Source organism: Brassica rapa, chromosome A09 (genome assembly GCF_000309985.2).
Source record: "Brassica rapa cultivar Chiifu-401-42 chromosome A09, CAAS_Brap_v3.01, whole genome shotgun sequence".
Lineage (NCBI taxonomy): Eukaryota > Viridiplantae > Streptophyta > Magnoliopsida > Brassicales > Brassicaceae > Brassica > Brassica rapa.
The window spans coordinates 33,792,567-33,811,568 of record NC_024803.2 but is presented as its reverse complement, the minus strand read 5'-3'; the positions used below and the strand labels follow the sequence as shown (position 1 = coordinate 33,811,568).

The following is a 19,002-nucleotide window of genomic DNA, read 5'->3' as shown; positions in this document are numbered from 1 at the left end:
GGACCCCCGGCCTTAACCTCCTTTATACTATTCAACTCCAAACACATCTCATATATAATATACATATACAAATTCAAAAACTCCGCGCGAAGCGCGGATCTCCCCTAGTATATATATAAATTTAATAAATTTAATTTGTTTCGAAAAATAACCTGTGCTTTGAAAGCATTAAACCCATGTACGGTCATTCGAACCTAGAATCTTGATACATAGAAAAAGAAACCATCTTCATTAATTTCATCTTCTGAAATAGCCTTGCGCACGACAGCAATGGCGATTATTCACTCATACCGACTACTAAAGTAAGCCTTTGTCATACACAAATCATTGGAGAAAAAAGATAGAAACATAATGCTTAAAACTGAATTTTTGTTTTGGAGAGTTGATGAAATCACTAATAATTAGTAAAGGATTGTAGCGGCTTCGTCCTCTACCTAAATAGAGTCTACTACATAATAAAATCATCCCTATTTGAACACAAGGTGGCACGAAGTTGAAGCCTTGACCACACCATCCAATTTTCTGAACATCTCACGTCTCTCAGCCAACTTCCTCAGCTCTTTCGGTTTAATGGGATTTGCGGAGAAATTTGCACTCTTCAACTGTTTTGCGTTCTTTAGGATATACGTAGCCACTTCTTCTTCATTTTCTCTTCTCGCATCATATCTTGTCCACACAAATGTCTCGAGATGTGACAACAAACATTTAGGTAGATACTTTGGCTTTTTCCATTCCCTGCCGCACACACGATAGTCAGGATTAATCCTATATTCCTGCGACCAATGAAACAAAGAGGAGATTCAATGTACTTCAATACTATACCATCAAAAATAGCTAGATGACTAATAAACAATAAAATGTCTTACATCAACGAGCTTCAAGACTTGTAGTTTAGGAGAATGTTCGAGCATCCTACGAAGTAGATCCCACCACAATGCTTCACGTGTATACATCTCTAGATACACCAGTTGATTGAAGATATCTCCAATAGGAGGGTATATAGTCTATCCATAAGACAAATTAATAATATAAACAAACAATGAGATAATAACAAAAAAAAATTGTCAAAAAAAAAATCAAGTGTAAATATAAACCACAAATTTACCTTCAAGGGTGATACATCCAAGACAAGACGTTTGACTGAAGTGAGAGATACATGAAATTCGCTACTGATTATTGCAGGAACTCCATAGATGTTTGCCTCCACCAGCTCCGGCGCTTCTAGAAGAAACAACTTGCATCTTAACTCATCAATCTCTAAGTATTTCAGAGAAGGAGCCTCTATCAAATATCCGAGAAACTCTTTTTCACTATTGTCATCATAAATGGTTAATCTCAGCAAAGAAGGGACGTTAATAGTGAAAAACTCAACAGTATGTTCGTCACTTCGATCCACAATCAATTCTTCAAGACTAGGGCAACCAGATAAAAGGTTATTGATAGTTTCATCGTCTTTGTAAAACACATAACTAAGATGCAGCTTTTTAAGAGACTTCATAGAAGCTGGTGAAGAGATATCAAGAAGAATCTGATTCCTGAGCTTCAAAGTCTCAAGTGTTTTACAAGTACACAAGCTACTTGGAAATATGAAGCTCTCTTGTAGCTCGAGAAAATCGAGTACCAGTTTACGCAACTGTCTAGCAAAAGCAATTCCAATCCAGAATCCAACATCTATAGGATCAACTTTATCTAATCCAAACCTGAGGTGAAAACTCTCTAGAACCGGAGCCTTATGTGATAGGAAGGACTCGGACACAATCTTTGAAAAATTTTCGTCGTGTTCATTTTCATAATCCTCAGAATCGAACCTCAGTTTTGGTGCCGACATCCAATGAGACCGCCATTGTTTAGACAAAAGACTTGTGGCTATAGCGGTTTTTGTGGGAAGAAAGGATAATATTTTACGAATCAGATCTTCAGGCAGGTGACTGATCATGTCCTTATTCATGGCCCCTCAATTTCGAAAACTTTTTACTGCCAAAACGTCAAAAAAAAAAGGTAAAAATATATTAAGATTTTTTTTATAACGCTCTTAAACATACGAGAAAATTGAATAAAACTTACCTTTATCAATTATTGTTGCTAGTAAAATCCTTCAGTTAAATGCAATACTATTCGAGGATCTTCTTAACCCAAGAAGTGGTTTGCATAGATCAAATCTTACCAACAAAAAAAAACATTAACTATTGAGATTGAATACTTTAAAGCGCAGATTTTGTTTTTAGCTGATGGTCTGTCAAAAATCTAAATTAGTTAAGAGAAACAAATGCAAGAGAATAACAATCCTTCAAAAAAAAAAATCTAAGTTTTTACTAAGAAATGCTTATTGTTTAAGCAAAAACAGGATCAAAAGAACAATCCATGACTTTGATACCATAAAAAAAAACTCTACGGAAGCGAGAAACGATTGGAAAAAAACTAGATTTTGATTTGCGCTTTTATTTTTCAGCAAGATTTGATTTGATATATATAAAGAAAGGTAAGAACATTCTAGAGAAAATGTGTCAATGCCAACTCAAGGTTCATGAACCTAGAGTAAAACATATATGTTTGGAATCTAGATTTGATTACGTGTTTTCATCGTACTCGTTGTACTAATTTGTACTTGTTGTACTAATTTTGTGTGGATAAAAAGTTGTACTTTTGGCTAATGTAAGCGATCTCAAGTTTAACTTAGTCATGAGTTTATCGGGCTTTTGTTGTTTTAGTTGGCCCAATTCACATATTTGATGTTGAGCTGGAGCTTCATGATAAACTATACACTTTGGTAATAGTGTTATACTGCTTTACATATTTAAGTTTGGTGGACAATCCACTCCAAGTTTTTAAGTGAAAAAAGATAAGAAATGGCTTAAAACAATGACTTAGTGAATATATCGTCTAATTATTGTGTAATAAGGATATGTTTGATCACTAGAAAATCAAAAAACAATTTTATGTTAAGCATAGTGAAAATGAGTCTCAAAAGTGTTTTGTTTTGTTGTGAAGAACTGAATTTGCAGTGAGTTGTAACGATGATAAGTTATCAAACTACAATTATGCATGTACTTGATGAACCCCAACATCAAGAAGTAAAGAAGAGATCCATGACTATTTTTCGGCCATGTCAAAGAGAGAAATGTACTCTACTTTGATTAATGATCATGAGAATGTGGATTGTTATCCCAATTATGAATGATATTGTAGTGGAGATACATACATAAGCTACTAGAGGATCTCATAGTTCCTCTATATCCTGTCTAGTTAATGTCAATGTATACTCTATAAGGGTCAAGTCTGAATCTCAAGAGAAGTAGAGCCAACTGTCAGTGCCCCATTTAGATAGAGAAGTTCCATTTTAAGAGAGAAAGTATTATATAAAAACATGCATACTTTGACAAACAAAATTGATGGCAAACTATATATCAGATCTCGTGAGCGTGAAATATTGAAGCCTTGTTGCAATATTATAAAATAGGTAGGGTCTGAAAAGAGGTCATATGGACGAGGTACTTGAACGCGCTGAATGGGTAATGTTGAATGCATTGGTGCATTATCCAGTATTCATGCTCCTTAGGGCATGTGCATATCATGTTTTTCTTGATTCAAAAATAGATCAGTGAGAGTAAATTGAGCTCGGATGACAAAAAGTAGCTCATATGATTACCAGAGACGAGATAGGTCTTCCAAAGAACAAGGTTTTTTTAGAATAAGCCAATTCATTTGGGACCCTGCAGATCCACTATTTTTCCTATTCAAAGATCACAAACTTGTCAGTAAGAGATGCAAGAAGTTTTTAGTTAGAACTTTATCATTTTCCATAAGAATCTTGCCATCTACACAGAGAAACAACAACGAACATTATTACTTATTGATTAACAAAAAGAGAGGATCACGAGTGCTACATTGATAGGTATAAGATGGCTTACTATGATTTAACATTTACACCAAAAAAAGATGGCTTACTATCAAAGAAGAAGGGCAAGGAAGTAGCAGAGGAAGATGACATGGCGAGTACCCTTGAAGTTTCAAACGAAGAAGGATAAAACCAGAGACTACGTTTGAAAGGGAGGGTTTGCAGTTACTTTGTTAGACTTGCGAGTGAGCTTAGTACATGAGCTTAGTCAAGTGAGAATGAGAGGTTTATGCTTTGATGTTGTTTGTTAAGACGATATGAGTCTGTACTTCTCAGTCGCCCATGAGACTGATGATCTGAGCTAGTTTGCCATGAGAGATTATCTTAGTTCATACTCAAAGTTGTAATCGTTTCTCTCACTGATAATAAAGAAGTTTACATTGTTTACAAGAGTTCTAGATAGCTAAAACCTATCATACATACAATCCAAACAAACTAGACAAGAACTAAACAAACAAACAAACCAAACTGTTAGCGTCTGTTTTAACCCATATACAGCTTTGCAGAGCTTACATAGGTAATCCAAATATTTAGGCATGTAAAGTGAAACCATATTCATTACGTTTCATCTTCGGTTCTGAAAATAATTCTGAACAGTGATGGCGATTTTTCATTCATATCGACTACCAAAGTAAGCTCGGATAGTACACAAATAATTGGAAAAGGATAAAAAAGTTAAAAACATAAATAAACAAATAATATTACAAAACCACATGTACCAGAAAGAAGAGGAAAAAAAACATAATGTTTAAAAGTTAAAACTGATTTTTGTTTTGGGGAGTTGACTGGGATGTTTTTCCAGAATGAAAAGCAAATGATGAAATCACTAATAAGGATTGTAACGGCTTCTTCCTCTACCATTGTCGCTGCTACTTCTTTTGCTGCTGCTACTGCTGCTGGAACCGCTTCCCCTATACGGTGGTGAATGCCTTGGTGGAGGTTGTGGCACTGCTGCTAGTCCAGGCTGTTGTCTATCATGGTCAAACACATCATATCAGTACACATGTGTCTTATACCAAACGCATGAGATCACTACACATGTACAAACAGAGACTTACAAGACGTAGCCGATTCTTCCATCGGGTAACATGATTGGCATCATCGCCATCCCACCAGCTGCGTGACCTCCCGCATGCATTAACGGCTGCATAATAATCCCCACACAAAAGTTAGACTCGGGAAGAAAGCACTTTAGTGAGGTAAATGTGAGCTAATGAATCTCACTTGTGGGTAAGGAGAAGCGCCAAATCCACCAAGAGCACCAAAGGGACTAGGAGCCATGCCATAACCAAGAAGAGGAGGATAGTTTGGTTGCAACAGTGAGTTCTGCATGTTCTGACCTGTTGGTGTATTCGCCTTTTGATCCGCTTGAGGCTTTGCAAGTGTACAATCCAAAGTGTGACCTGTAGAATTAATAACGATCATACATTGCATTCAAGTACTGAAAGTGTTCACGGACGGGAAGGAAGACGATTATGAATGAAACCGTACCATCAATCTCATATCTTTCAGTGTTTTTCAAAGCTTTCATGACGCTTGTCCTCTCAGCGTAGTGCACAAAACCGTATCTACTGTCTTCCTTCCCTGGCTTTGCTGGTGGTATGACCACTTTCAAGATTTTTCCATGGTGTTCGAATAAGGCCTTTAGACGCTCTTGTGTTATATCTCTAGGCAAGTTCTTGATGTACAATGCCTTGACCTGCATCCATTCCAGACAAGATAGTAGTAAGAAGATGATTACTTGGTAAGATAACTGTTCCTGCTGCTTCTATTATTTGTTTATAAGATAGGTACTAAAGAAGCCAACCTGCGCAGCAGAAGAGTCTCCGCCTCCTCCATTCCTCGACTCAGCCCAGTTAACAGTTGGGGCATTATCATCAAGCTTGAAACTCGGATCTGACATCTTTTGTTTGGAGTACTCAGCACATGCATGGTTGTAGTACTCTACGAAAGCATATCCACGATTCCGGCCCACGTTTTGTGGATCCTGTGGTTTTAACAAAATGAGATTGAAAGTGATTCTAATCAACCAAAGAGGCTGAAACTTTTGGGAAAGAGACAAACCTTTGGGAGTTCGACATTTTGAACGCCAGGACCGACTCCACTTGCCTTTTTCTTAATGTCTGACTCTGTCCAGCTTCTAGGAACATTACCAAGAAAGAGACGGTGCTTTGCTTGCGTAGTCGAACACTTTATCCTTTTACCCTATTGAATGACAAAAGAATAAACAGAAGTTTACAGCTTTCTTCATGTGATCTCACTGAACTAATGAGACTTGGAGGTCAAGGAGTTTACCTTGAACTCAGTGTTATTAAGACTATCGATTGCTTCAGAAGCCAAGTCCTTGTTTCTAAACGTTACAAACGCGTACCCCTTTCCATCACCAGACTCCTTCTCCCTCATTATCCTAACCTGTTAACATCAACACCAAACTCAGCAACGAGATTAAAATTAAAACACAACCATACTTTGAGCAAGAAACAAATACCTCAGTAACTTCACCTATGGACTCACAGAAGCCCTTCAAGTCCCCTTCAGAGGCGTCAGTAGGAATCCCACCAAGATAAACCTCAGAACCGTGAGGAGGAAGTGCCAAGAGCTCATCATGCTTTTTCTTTTCTCCTTCTTCTTCTTCTTCTTCTTCCTCGTCATCCTCTTCAACTTCAACTTCCACCTCTTCTTCAATCTCCTCTTCAACCTCCTCCTCTTCTTCGACTTCCTCGTACTCATATTCCTCCTCAAGAGTCTCCTCGGGATCAAGGTCTACCCTTTCCTCAGATTCCATGGAATCGTGAGCCTCGGAAGCAGCAGTCCTCGTCCTCGACATGGTAAGAAGCTAGAAAAGCGGTGCAACTGTGGAAGAGACACAGAAGCATGTGGGGGAGAGAGAATAGAATAGGTGGAAAAAAAGGTTTGAAAAGAAACAGTAGTAAGAAGACGAAAGAAAAGAGACTCTGCCATCAATAACGGCTAAAAAGAAAAAAGGAATATACCAAAGTAGTTAAGCAGATAACAGAGATCAAGAGAGTCCCAAAAAAAAAAAATCAAAACTTGAGAGAGAAAGAACGGTATGAATGAATGAAGGTTAAGAGTGAAAGTGAAACATGATAATAATCATTTGGTGTTGGGTTTGGGTTAGATGCAAAAGAGGTTGTTAAAATAATGGTTTAAGAAGAAGATGGTGACACTAAGTTATACCACCAATCTTAAACTGCAGCTCCATGTTTAAGATCTCCTGTTTTTTTTTTATTATTATGCGGCCTGTTAAGAGAATCCTCAGAGGTTGTAACTACAGTTCTATTTACATGAAAGACCACACAATGTTTAGTTTCTCCGGAATCAAATCAGACAAAAAAAAACATGGAGAAAGTTAACAACAAAAGCTAAACCCCAACAGTGATGCGTTTAAGCTACATAACAATCATTAGTAGAGACATGAAAGAAAGAACTGAGAATTACTTTTTTAAGTTTCAGATAAGATGAGCTCCAGATCCCAGTTTCAATAGAGAGAGAGAGAGAGAATCGGATTCCCAACCAAAAGATTCACGAAAGGATACGACTTTGAGGAAGAAAGAAAGAGAGACAAGTACCTGGAACTATGCGAGAGGGGGGAAAAATAGGGAAGGGAGAGAGAAGGCTGCCGGAAAGAAAACCCTAATTTAAAGAAATGTTGGTGAGAGAGAGAGAGGATCAAGTGTTTAGCAGCGCAGCAGCTCGGCCCGTTGAAAATAAGTTAACCCTTTTGTTTTTCTCTTCTTTTATCTTTTCTTATAAAAATATATAAGCTCACAAAACACAGCTATTTTTATACAATATAAGCTCACAAATGAACATAAAAACAAAAAAAAATTTCTTCTAAATGTATAAAATGGTTAAACATGGTTTATACATTTTTATAATCATGTGTTCTAGCCTTTTTAATAAGAAAATTAACACATGCTATTTTTGAATTTGAAGAATTTTGAAATCATGCTATTTTTAATGTCCGTTAACTTTACAATCGTAGATCTTATCTTTATAGAAAAAAATTACTCATAGAGACACAATTTCACTTTGAAATTACATAATCAGTTACGTTCTGTCTGGAGCTCCGAGCGCCGGTGTGGAGATGATGACTCGACGGCGAACAGATCCAAACTCGTGGTGTGGAAGAGGAAGACGGCACCGATTGTTTAGTTAGGGTTAGATAGATCTGGGACATGAGATTACACAGCGTTGGAGCGTTTCATAGTGGGTAAGAGTTTTGTGGCCATTTTTGGCCAAAAATTGGATTCTTAGATTTGTTTTGGATTTTAGTGCTTAAAATTGAATGTAATCGGATAGATCTATCAATTTAACTCAAAAACAACATGAAAACATGATATTTTGATGTATCGTTACAATATTCTATGGTCGGCCATGAAAGTGTTGCAGGAGAATTAAAACAACCGGACAAAGAAGATAATTATAATTACGATTTTGCCATTATTGAAAAAAATAAAAAAAACAACAAAAAGATAAAATCAAACGTTAAACACTGAATCTATTGTGTTAAAACTTTCCTTACTATACCACTATATATCTTATTCATAAAATGTTTTGTAATCAATTTAATATATACAAATGTATCAGATTTTTTTAATTAAAAAGACTTAATACTAATCCGATCATCCACATTTTTTTATGTACAAAAATATCAAGAACAAGTTATACAAAATATGTAAAAATATATTCCAAAAAGCTTTGTGTATGTTGCTGTGGAGATGGAGCATTGTGTTTTGTGTGTGTACAAAATATCATAAACAAGTTAATTGGTGAAATTATTGAAGGTGAACCTGTCCATGAAAACATGAACGCCACGAGAACTTGATCATATTTTCTAAAAATTTTTTTTTTTAGAAAATATCAAAGTATATATATATATGGGTATCAAAATTTTATCTGCAATTTTTTTTGTACATTTGCAATTCGTTTTTATCCATATAATGATAAATTTATTATATATGAATGATTATTAGACAGTTCAAGAAAATAAAAGCTTTACAATTTTATCATGAAAAAAGATGATTGAATTTAAGGAGATGTTATGATAAATGAAGAATCAGATACACAAGTCATCCGTCCACAAATTGTCTATTCTTAACTCACATGTCCACAAAATTAGAACTCATGTCCAAACATTGTTTATCCACAAAATTTTATTTATTAGTTATTAAAATTATCAAAATGGATGTTAAGTATAAAAGAAAAAAAATTTAGAACAAATTATACCAAATATATTTATTTATGTATTTTAAAATTTTAAATACAGTCAAAATAAGATATAATGGTGAATGTATAATGAAAATACAAAAGAATAATGTAATACAATCTTATTATTTACCGTTGGATCTTCATGCTTCTAATGAAATCTAAGAGCCTGAAATTCTCAAATATAAAATCGTTACACATTTCTTGTCCAAGAAAAATGTGCCAACTGCTCAATGTGTCTCCACACGTTAAAATAAACTCAAATGTGTCTTATATGGTAAACGACTCATCCGTATATCATCTAGTCCAGACATATTTTGATTAAATTTAAATTATTTTTTCTGGCAAAAAATATTATTGAAGATCTAGAATTGGATATAAATTGTTATCAGTAGGTAATTTGATATTTAAAAAAATGAAATGACAAAGTATTCAAAGAAATTGACAGAGACTCACTAAAACGGATTGATTAGACATGTAGAAAGAAAATGCAAAGGTTGGTTTGAGACAAATACAACATCCACTATAGAGATGTAACACCATACATAATGGTTCCACAAGCTTACGAGATATTTATATGTTGGATATATTTGTATGTTGGATCGTTCATAAATTTTCACATTTCAATATAATGAGTTTCAGTTGGGTTTGAAAAGATACGTTTATAGACAACCCAAGTAATTGACACCGGGAATATGAAGAGGAAAAGTATATTACATTGCTTAATTTTATTTGTGGTTCAACATTATCTCATAATATCAACTTTACAGAAATATTATAGGGAAATTAGGACGTCTACCAATGACTTATACAATATTTAACATTCTACCAGAAGATACCTTTCCGGGTCACTGTTTATAATTTTTTTAGATGCAGCTACCCCTATATCGTCTCATTTGGTGTGAGAATACAAAATCTAGATAAAAGATATGAAGTACTTAGCTCTGGATTTTGTCAGTCCTTAATGATAAAGCGATACTAATATATTTAGTAAATCTACCTCTTCTCCAATAGTATCTCCAATTTCCAAAAGATATCTCATTCTCCAACTACTATCTTCTATCTCTCTTCTCAATATTATCGAAATCCAGAACCAAACCCTAGTTTCTGCAAATCCAGGCACCAAATAGAAGGAGACGAACACTCAGCTACACCTCTCCGCATTCCGGGCCGGATTTTTGCGGTCGAACATGAACCAGTGGGATTTAGGATAACGCCGTACCACAAACCCTATGCCATTAGGCAAATACTCAACGCTCTTGATCCTGAAGAAGTAGATACCATCAGAGGCTCACCGTTCGGGGAGCTTGTTGAGATTGGTGAAAAGCGCTCTTTCTCCTCACGTTTTGGTCGATTCATCATCTCCAGGCAGCTAAAAGTCACAATGTTGTTGGTCGAACGTTTTGTTGTTTTGTGTTTGCTTAGCCGTCTAATGTTCTTTTTATAGCTAAAATTATTTTTAGCTGAGTTGTGAAGGTTTTATTCGGATAATAACATTTTCAAGTATTTGTGTTTCATTTTGTTGAAGCTAATAATATGTTTAAAAGAACACATAATATTTTAGTCGGTTACACACCAACATGTACAATATTAATCGCAATTATTTACATGTTAGTCAATTTTGTCTAACACAATTTACCAATGACATTTCTAATTTTTAAGGTTAAACTTCATATAACTAACATGTTACCATCATGGATGCTTCAGCTGATATTTGGGTGGGACAAAGTAGGAACCATCATAGTCAAAACGGTGCATGTAATAGAGAACAAGACATACTCAGAAGAGAGTGAGACCATAGATGTGTTTTAGGCAATGGGTTTCAATCTTATCGAACTAGAAACAATTTGATGTCTAGTATAATGCTTTTCTAGTAGTATGTTTAAGTGTTTAGTTAGAGAGTTGTGAAACTCTACAGTTTGTACTCCAAAATTGTAGGTGATTATGTAATATACTAGAAACAATACAAAACATTGTTGGCCGGTTAATAAAATTTCATAAATGGATTATGGATAAAAATATGGTTAATAGCTAAATTATTCCTTTCACTCTCTCATTCTCTTTAGAACAAAACGAATACATTACTTGATTGCTTCTTTAGATTTGTATAAAGAGGTATACTAGCTTGACAAAATATTAGACAGGAAAATAATTGATTTAGCCAGCAGACATAATTTTGTATTTTGTATTTTATAATGTATATATCAAGAAAAATATAGTAGATCGTTAAGAAAATTACTAAACAAAAACATATATTTGTTAGCTGGCCAAACTTATTTGATACTTATAGTATCTCATATTTTGTGCTCACACATATGTTCAAAAATATCAAAATACATTTTCCTCACTTTGATTTCTAAAGATATTTGCCCCGCTAAACAAAATATTTCTTGTATAATTTGTTATGTAACCATGAATAAATTTTGTTAGCTAGCTAATTATCATATTATTATATCCTTCTTTGTAAGAGTAACGAGAGCCAATTTATGCCCTCAATCAAAATCCTAGGGTTATGGAGGTGGGATGAGATGCATAGTCTCGATAGTATGAGTGATCCGGGAATTTTGCGGATGCAGAAGAACAAAAATATGATGAACTTCAAGAGAGAGAACACATGATCTTGTTTGAAAATCTGAAATTTTCGTGGGGATTGGTCTGATATATAGCAGTTTCTTAATATTTGTACCAAACGAAGGTGATATATGGCAGTTTATGTCTAATCTCACTTGCAAAAGCTTGAAGATGCTTATCTTACAAAAGTTAAATGTTATAAGCAACAATTTAACAATAAGACAATTTCATATGATATTTTGTTATATCATTGGTTACAAAAAAATTTAACACGCCAACAAAAAAAGCAAACAATGCTAAAATTTCTTATAACCGGTTTTGTAAACATAATCCCTCATCGGTTACAAGACAGATTATCAAACCAAAAATAAACTTAACCATGCTAAGCCTTTCTGTAACTGAGGATTATACCCAAAAGACATTCTTGTTTAAACTTAAGTATATACACATGTATCACAATAGAAAGGCCAATCTAATTTTTTTGGTTTAGGCTGCCATTCTTCAATCGTGTTTTTCGTCCACTTCTTTCGCCAAAACGGTCGCATTGACGCTTCTTGTTCAAAACATTGAACAAAACTGAAAATACTGAAAAAACTAAGATTATAGTGGAATGAAAAAATCAAACAGATTCAACAAAGCTTCTTTTTTTTGTCACGAATTCAACAAAGCTTAAACAAGCTTTTATAAGCAATTTCAAGAAGATAAAGAGACATCTTAGCGGTAAATAAAAAAAACTTAAAGAAGGTAGATAGCAATTGATAGAGGATATCCAACCCACCATAACTTCCTAGTTCCATCACGTGAGGAAGAAGAAGATTCCATTTAAAGAAATGTATATAAATTTACCTAAAGCTTTTGCTTTTTGCTAGAACCAGTAGATCCTCCTCTCATCTTCTTGACAGTAGGAGTTGTTTCCCTTCCACCGCAGCCACCACCTCATGAACTCATGGAGAAAGAACCAGATGAACTCATTAATTATTTGGAACTCATGTTCTTCTTCTATTTTGTTTAGATTTATTAAGAAAAAGAGAATAGAGAAAAAAAATATGAAGAAAAAGACATCGGCAATGAAAGAAGATGTGGATTTGGTGTAATTATGATTATATTTTTTACCGAGACAAATTTATCAAATCTAGACAAAATATTTTGATAATCTTTCCAAATTTACATAAATCTCACTGTATAGGCATACGTCATTTAGGTTCTGGAAATCGCTTCGTCGAGTATTAAAGACAATTGCGTCTTTCACCCTAGCATTTGACTTCACCCGCAACAAACTTTTACTGGCAAATTTATAATTTTGGCATCTTCCTTGGTTTTAAAGCAAACAAGATTTTAACCCGCACGTCCGTGCGGATAATTTTTTATTTTATAAATGTATTTGATATTATTACAAATATTTTAGATATATTATTTTCATTTTAGTGTTATATATTGTGTAACTATATAATATTATTGTTTATAATTTTTAATCAGCATTATTTTACCTAACTTGAAAATTTATTAGTAAATAATAAAAATTAATAACAAAGTAAAATATATAATGAATTGTTTAATATATTTTACTTTGTTATTAATTTTTATTACTTACTAATAAATTTTTAAGTTAGGTAAAATAAAATAACAATCTGAAATAATCAAATAGAGAACCTCCTTCAAAATATATTTTTCCTGTAATCTATATATTTTCCATATAATACATTTTAAATTTATTTATATTATAGGAAAGACATATGTTTAAGATTATTTATATTTACATGTTTTGTTTTTAAAAATATACTTTTAACACTTATGATTTTAGTATTTTACAAAATTTATATATAAAACACTGTTTTGTTTCAATAATATAACTCTATTATTTTAGAAAAATTTATACATAGTAGCATTTATCATATTATATTAGCAAAGTTTATTGATATATGATATTTTGGATGTTATGATATTAAGTTTTCTTTTTTTTAAATTATATTTCAAAATATTAAATTGCTTTAATTTTTAGAACATATATAATTTGTTTTTTCGTGGTGCATTTCAAAAAGCTATTCTTTATTATCTATGATTTTATCTTTTAAATTTTTTAAAATATTATCATTTTGAGTTTTAATATTTATTTTCAATATTTTATATTTTTTCAAAAACAAATTGGAAAATTATACAACTTTTTGAGTTTGAAAGATTACATGAATTTTGAATTTTTTTGTTACTACATTAATATATTATTTTATAAACATATTTGAATTTTAGGTAATATTTTCTAAATTTATCTCAACATAGTTTGTTATAATTAAAAAAAAAATTATAATTAAAATTTGATTTTTCATTAATACTTTAAATGAATTACTAAAATTTCAAATTTTTCTAATAACATGTTTTTTAAATAGTATATATTCTTTTTTAACGTTGATTTATTATGATCTTACAATTATGATATAAAAAAGATTACATAAACGATTCGACAACTGACTATACTACATGTCTTATGAACTAAAGGTTATTATACTATTATATTTTTGTATATAAACATTTTTAAACAATATATTGCTCAGAGTTTCAAAAAAGAAGAAGATAATATATAGTTGTAAATATAAAAGTTTAACATTTGTTAATAAATTTATTTTTATAAATGATTATATAGTTTACGAATTTTAACATATTTTAATGATGAGTGATAATTTATTTAAATGAACAATTTAAAGAATAAAATTTGTTAATTGACCTATTTGATATAATTTTTCCATATTTAATTCATATGGTACTTCTATTTTATATAATGCAGAATGTAATTATAAGATTTATTAAAAAAATGTATATAATTTTTATTTTCTTATTTCTTTAATAAAATTTGGGAAATTGCCACAAATACCACATTCATAGTACCACTTTTCATGTTTACACTAACCACTTTTACCCTCACTTTTAATGAAGGGTAAAATACAATTATACTCTTAGGGTTAACTAATCTAGACTTAGGGTTTAGAGTTGAGGGGTGTGGTAGGGTTTTTGGAATGTGAAATTTATGATTCTAATAAATATATAAATACTTAAAAAATATATAAAAAAATTTATTAAATAGTTTCAAACATAATTTTCGTTTTCAAAAAGAATTTTGAAAAAAAAAATAAAAAAATTCGGAAAAAAAAAAATTCAAAATTTTTTTTTTATAAAAAGTTAGAATTTGAAAAAGTATAATTCGAAAATATAAAAATATTTTTTTTATTTTTTTGATTTTTTATTTTTTTTAGTTTTTTTATTTTTTTATTTTTTTTATTTATTTATTTTTATTTTTATTTTATTAAAATAATGATTTATTATATATATATAAATAACAAGGGCATAAGAGTCTTTTGTCACTTAATGAAGAAGGTATTTTTGAAAATGTTTCATTAGTGGTGGTAAAAATGAAAAGTGGTACCATGATAGTGGTAAATATGTAATTTCCCCAAAATTTTAGTTAACATTAATTTATGATAATATTTATATTACTAATCTCGAAATTAATTGATGTGGTACTTTATAAAAAAAATAAGATTTTTAAGTAAGATTTTGTTAGACTCTTTCTCGACATATTTTGTTATAATTTAAAAAACATTATAATTGGTTTATTATTAATGTAAATAATCAAATGGCATATTAATTAATTCTTTAAATGATCCTACTATGACTTGTTAATAGTAGATAAAAATATGACCCTAAATTAATAGATTAGACGGTCAAACGAATATAATCTATATATGGTTCACAATATTATGTTCATAATGCTTGTGAAAGTAAGTGTTCAAAACTTGCATATGTAATGTATGTTTAGATTTCGGGTTGTCTGGTTAGTACTTGGTATTATGAAGAAGGACAATATGTGAATGAATTTGAATTTGTTCTTATGCAGTTATTGATATGAACTAAAGCGAACACAGAAGAAATTGTTGTAATTCAAGTAATGAAATGAAGTAAAGTAAACATGTTTGTCTAAGCAAAATCTGTACGTAAGATATAATAAGAGTTGTGTATTGTAGTATTCTTATAATAATAGATAACCGATCCAGTGTTAATTTCATCGACAGTCGGAATATTAGTTTGGTTCTATTACCCGATAGTGGTATGATTTAAATATTACATTGGTTAATTTATTAAACAGCGTATAACTAATATTACATGTAACTTTCTAGTAAGGGTCCGAAAATTAAAAAACAACTTCATACAGTAAATTTATAATAGGACTCTATTTTAATAGAGTAGATTATTCCAATATTATATCAACTTTATTAACATTCACTAAATCCATTATCCAAAAAAAAAAAGTTTTATATGAGATCATTTCAAAAAAGTAAAATCATATTAATTAATATTACATTGTATTATTAAATTTGAAAATTATGATAATAACATATATATATATTATAATTATAGATGTATTCTCTTAGTTTCGTTATAAAATAATTAAAATTACATATATGAAAGACGAAAATTGAGGATTAACTTTTGTAAATCAAAATCATTTCTCTTTAAGCTTTTTGGTGATAGCGAAGGCGGCTCCCGCTACGGCCACGATCACGGCTGATATGATAATTGTCTTCTTCAGCGTTTGGGTTGCGTCTCTTTTTGCCTTTGCGTTTTCCTTCCTTTCCAAATTCTGTTGTATCTTTTCCCCATTTTTTAAACACACAAAACATAAAAAGAATGTTAATACTTAACACCAACACATGTATGCATGGATTTGTTTTGTGTAATGAGTGGATTAACCCATGTCATATATATAATATTTTGGATTTCTAATAACCTTTTCAGATTAAGATTCGTCAGAAACTAAAGACAATCAAACGAGATACCAAACCGAAATAAGCAAATGTTGTGTCAACTAATTAGCTAGTTATAAGTTTCTCCTTTCCATCTATCTTATTAAAACTCAAGTACAAAATTGGAGTGTTTGGAGACTTGGATAGGACTTTTAAAAATTTAGAGTGTTTGGAAACGATTGCAGTCTTTTAAAAAAAAATATTTTTGTTTGAAAACAAGGATAGTAGTATTAAGAAAAAAAGTAATGGGCTTATGTTTTTTTAAAAAATTGAAAGTTATCTAGGCCACTTTTAAAATATACCAAAATGGGTCAATCTAATTCCCTAAAAAAATTTTTTCTAAACTAACCATAAAACAAAATTTAAACTTTATATACATATTTCAAATCAAAATAATAATTCAAATTTGATTTATATCAAAAATTGATTCAAAAATATACATATATTCAAAAATGGATTTTTACTAAACTATTTTTCAATAACCATTATAAAAAAATATTGTCAATATATATAAGAAAAATATAATACAAAGCCCAATTTGAAATACCAACTCAAATTATGGTTTTCATATTTCATATTAAGTTTTAAAAATATAATATATGTAATTATTTATATGATGGTATGTATAAAATATTATTAATTATATGATTACTTATATGATGGTACATATAAAATACGATTAATTATATGATGATAAAATACGATATATAATAATGAATAGGGATGGGCTTTTGGATACCCATACGGGTTTAGTTCTGATCGGTTTGTATTTTGGGTTTTCGGGGTCAAAGATTTCAGCCTTATTAGAATGTTTCTAAATTTTGGTTTGAGTTCGATTTGGATCTTTGCGGGTTTGGTTTGGGTTTGGATAACTAATTTAAATTATTTTTAAAGTCTTAAATCATTATATATTTTAAATTTCTCAAAATGTATAAATAAAATAATATATTACGTATAAATTTGAATAACATATGTCATAATACTTAAACTTAACATATCAATTGGCTTGATTTAAAATTTTGGATACGAAATCAATAATTATTTTAAGTATTTTTGGTGATTTGAGTATACTTTAACTATTTCAGATATTTACTTTTGACTATCTATATATATTTTCAAGTATTTAAACCAATTTAAAAGTATCATTTTGATGTTTTATATACGTTAAATCTAAAAATAATTAATATATATAAGTATATAAATCTATTTTTAGATAAATTCAGATACCTAAATACTTCGGTTCGGATCAGATTCGGTTCTCTAAATAACAAAATTTTGAATAATTAGAATATTTAATCAATTTATGTTTGGGTTTGGTACTATATCTTTGGATCGGTATCGGTTATGTTCCTCGGATTCATTTTTCCAAATCCTAATAATTACATGAAAAACAAATATCAACATATTTTTCAAAATATACATCCGCGCAGGCGCGCGGGTCAAAATCTAGTTTGTATTAAAGTGCATGCGTATATAGTAATTTAGATGAAACTATCTAATGGTTTTGTTAAGTTACAGACTCACAGGTCGGTGGCAGTTGCCATGGGTCCATGGATCCAAACAAAATTTTAGTGTTATTTTACTAATTAGAAAGGTTTATTTTAATTTGTTAAATTATCAATTAGTTGGTGAATTTATAACAAAAAAAGTCCATGATTAACAAAACCAATTTTAAATACAAAAAGACAATATTTATTTATTTTAAACTTCACCGTTCTTAATTTTTTTACAACAAAACCTAATTTACACTTAAAGGTCCACTTTTTTCTTTTAATACCACAATTTTTTTTGCTTCAATTTAAAGAAATGCAATAATAAAAAAAAATTAAAAGGGTCTCTATTTTATGTTTGGCCTAAGACCATTAAAATTGTTAAGACGGCATTGGTAGGTGGTACGTATAAAAAAGTTAGGTAATATACCTTATCGGAAGCAATCTCTGAAGAAACAGGATCTACTTCGAAACTCTTGTTCTGTCCAGGATTGAGTTCAGCTTCTGCATCTCCTTCAGGAAAAGTGGTCCCATCCGTTGCCATTTTCACACTTTTATGTTTTGATTGTTTTTTTTTCTTTCTGTAAAAGACTAAATGCTTCGAGCACAATGCAAAATGAAGAAGCTAGGCAAGTAAATTAAGTTTGGATTTGTGGCAAAGTCTTGTTCTCTAAAAATAGTTCGAGGTCTGTTGTGTTGCGCTATGGATCTCTTTCTCAGCCAGCCATTCCTTTAGCCTCTTTTACCGCTCTTCGCTAATTCTTATCCGACATGCTCGTTGATTCCACTAAAATAAAATAGTGCAACTGTTTCTATCTTCCCATGTTTCTCAAAAAAAAAATGTGAAACTCTAGTTAAAAAAAATCTATTTTTGACATCTGAATTAAAAATGAGACAAACAAGTTGATTCAAGAAACCTTTTGGTTCCCTTCGAAGACAACTTAAGGTTAGTGTTTGACATTTCAACAGATAAAACGAATTACAACTCGCAGCAAGTCCTTTCAGAGAAGGATACTCTTTCAAGAGC

General features: G+C 31.0%; 3 protein-coding genes across 5 annotated transcripts; all 3 read right to left on the bottom strand.

The window, feature by feature from the left end:
• Positions 1–202: 202 nt before the first annotated feature.
• LOC103841196 (F-box/FBD/LRR-repeat protein At4g00160) lies at positions 203–2,650 on the bottom strand. The gene is made up of 4 exons (XM_009117718.3): positions 2,065–2,650; positions 1,106–1,974; positions 867–1,004; positions 203–773 (listed from the first exon to the last, which is right to left on the bottom strand). Exons 2-4 carry the CDS (start codon positions 1,946–1,948, stop codon positions 468–470), a joined length of 1,287 nt encoding a protein of 428 aa, XP_009115966.1. The 5' UTR covers positions 1,949–1,974; positions 2,065–2,650; the 3' UTR covers positions 203–467.
• Positions 2,651–4,621: 1,971 nt separating this feature from the next.
• LOC103841195 (heterogeneous nuclear ribonucleoprotein Q) lies at positions 4,622–7,745 on the bottom strand. 3 transcript variants are annotated; one of them, XM_009117716.3, is made up of 9 exons: positions 7,486–7,745; positions 6,384–6,748; positions 6,191–6,307; positions 5,960–6,100; positions 5,703–5,882; positions 5,387–5,594; positions 5,120–5,298; positions 4,954–5,039; positions 4,622–4,866 (listed from the first exon to the last, which is right to left on the bottom strand). In XM_009117716.3, exons 2-9 carry the CDS (start codon positions 6,720–6,722, stop codon positions 4,722–4,724), a joined length of 1,395 nt encoding a protein of 464 aa, XP_009115964.1. In that variant the 5' UTR covers positions 6,723–6,748; positions 7,486–7,745; the 3' UTR covers positions 4,622–4,721. The 3 variants fall into 3 exon arrangements, with proteins under 3 accessions (XP_009115964.1, XP_009115963.1, XP_009115965.1); XM_009117715.3 differs by having other exon boundaries at positions 6,384–7,156; positions 7,486–7,640; XM_009117717.3 differs by having other exon boundaries at positions 7,355–7,598.
• An 8,340-nt stretch (positions 7,746–16,085) lies between these two features.
• Positions 16,086–18,590, bottom strand: LOC103841193. Its single transcript, XM_009117712.3, has 2 exons — positions 18,406–18,590; positions 16,086–16,331 (listed from the first exon to the last, which is right to left on the bottom strand). Exons 1-2 carry the CDS (start codon positions 18,517–18,519, stop codon positions 16,185–16,187), a joined length of 261 nt encoding a protein of 86 aa, XP_009115960.1. The 5' UTR covers positions 18,520–18,590; the 3' UTR covers positions 16,086–16,184.
• Between the last annotated feature and the right edge of the window lie 412 nt (positions 18,591–19,002).

Bases quoted from the DNA above. Each gene is read 5' to 3' on its own strand.
- LOC103841196 (XM_009117718.3), bottom strand. From the start codon at position 1,948: ATGAATAAGGACATGATCAGTCACCTGCCTGAAGATCTGATTCGTAAA. The intron at 1,005-1,105 runs GTAAATTTGTGG...TCTTATGGATAG, and splicing joins TGGATGTATCACCCTTGAAG to ACTATATACCCTCCTATTGG. The intron at 774-866 runs GTAAGACATTTT...CATTGGTCGCAG, and splicing joins AAGTCTTGAAGCTCGTTGAT to GAATATAGGATTAATCCTGA.
- LOC103841195 (XM_009117716.3), bottom strand. From the start codon at position 6,722: ATGTCGAGGACGAGGACTGCTGCTTCCGAGGCTCACGATTCCATGGAA. The intron at 5,299-5,386 runs GTACGGTTTCAT...TTAATTCTACAG, and splicing joins TGAAAGATATGAGATTGATG to GTCACACTTTGGATTGTACA. The intron at 5,040-5,119 runs GTGAGATTCATT...ATTATTATGCAG, and splicing joins GCGCTTCTCCTTACCCACAA to CCGTTAATGCATGCGGGAGG.
- LOC103841193 (XM_009117712.3), bottom strand. From the start codon at position 18,519: ATGGCAACGGATGGGACCACTTTTCCTGAAGGAGATGCAGAAGCTGAA. The intron at 16,332-18,405 runs GTATATTACCTA...AATGGGGAAAAG, and splicing joins CAGAGATTGCTTCCGATAAG to ATACAACAGAATTTGGAAAG.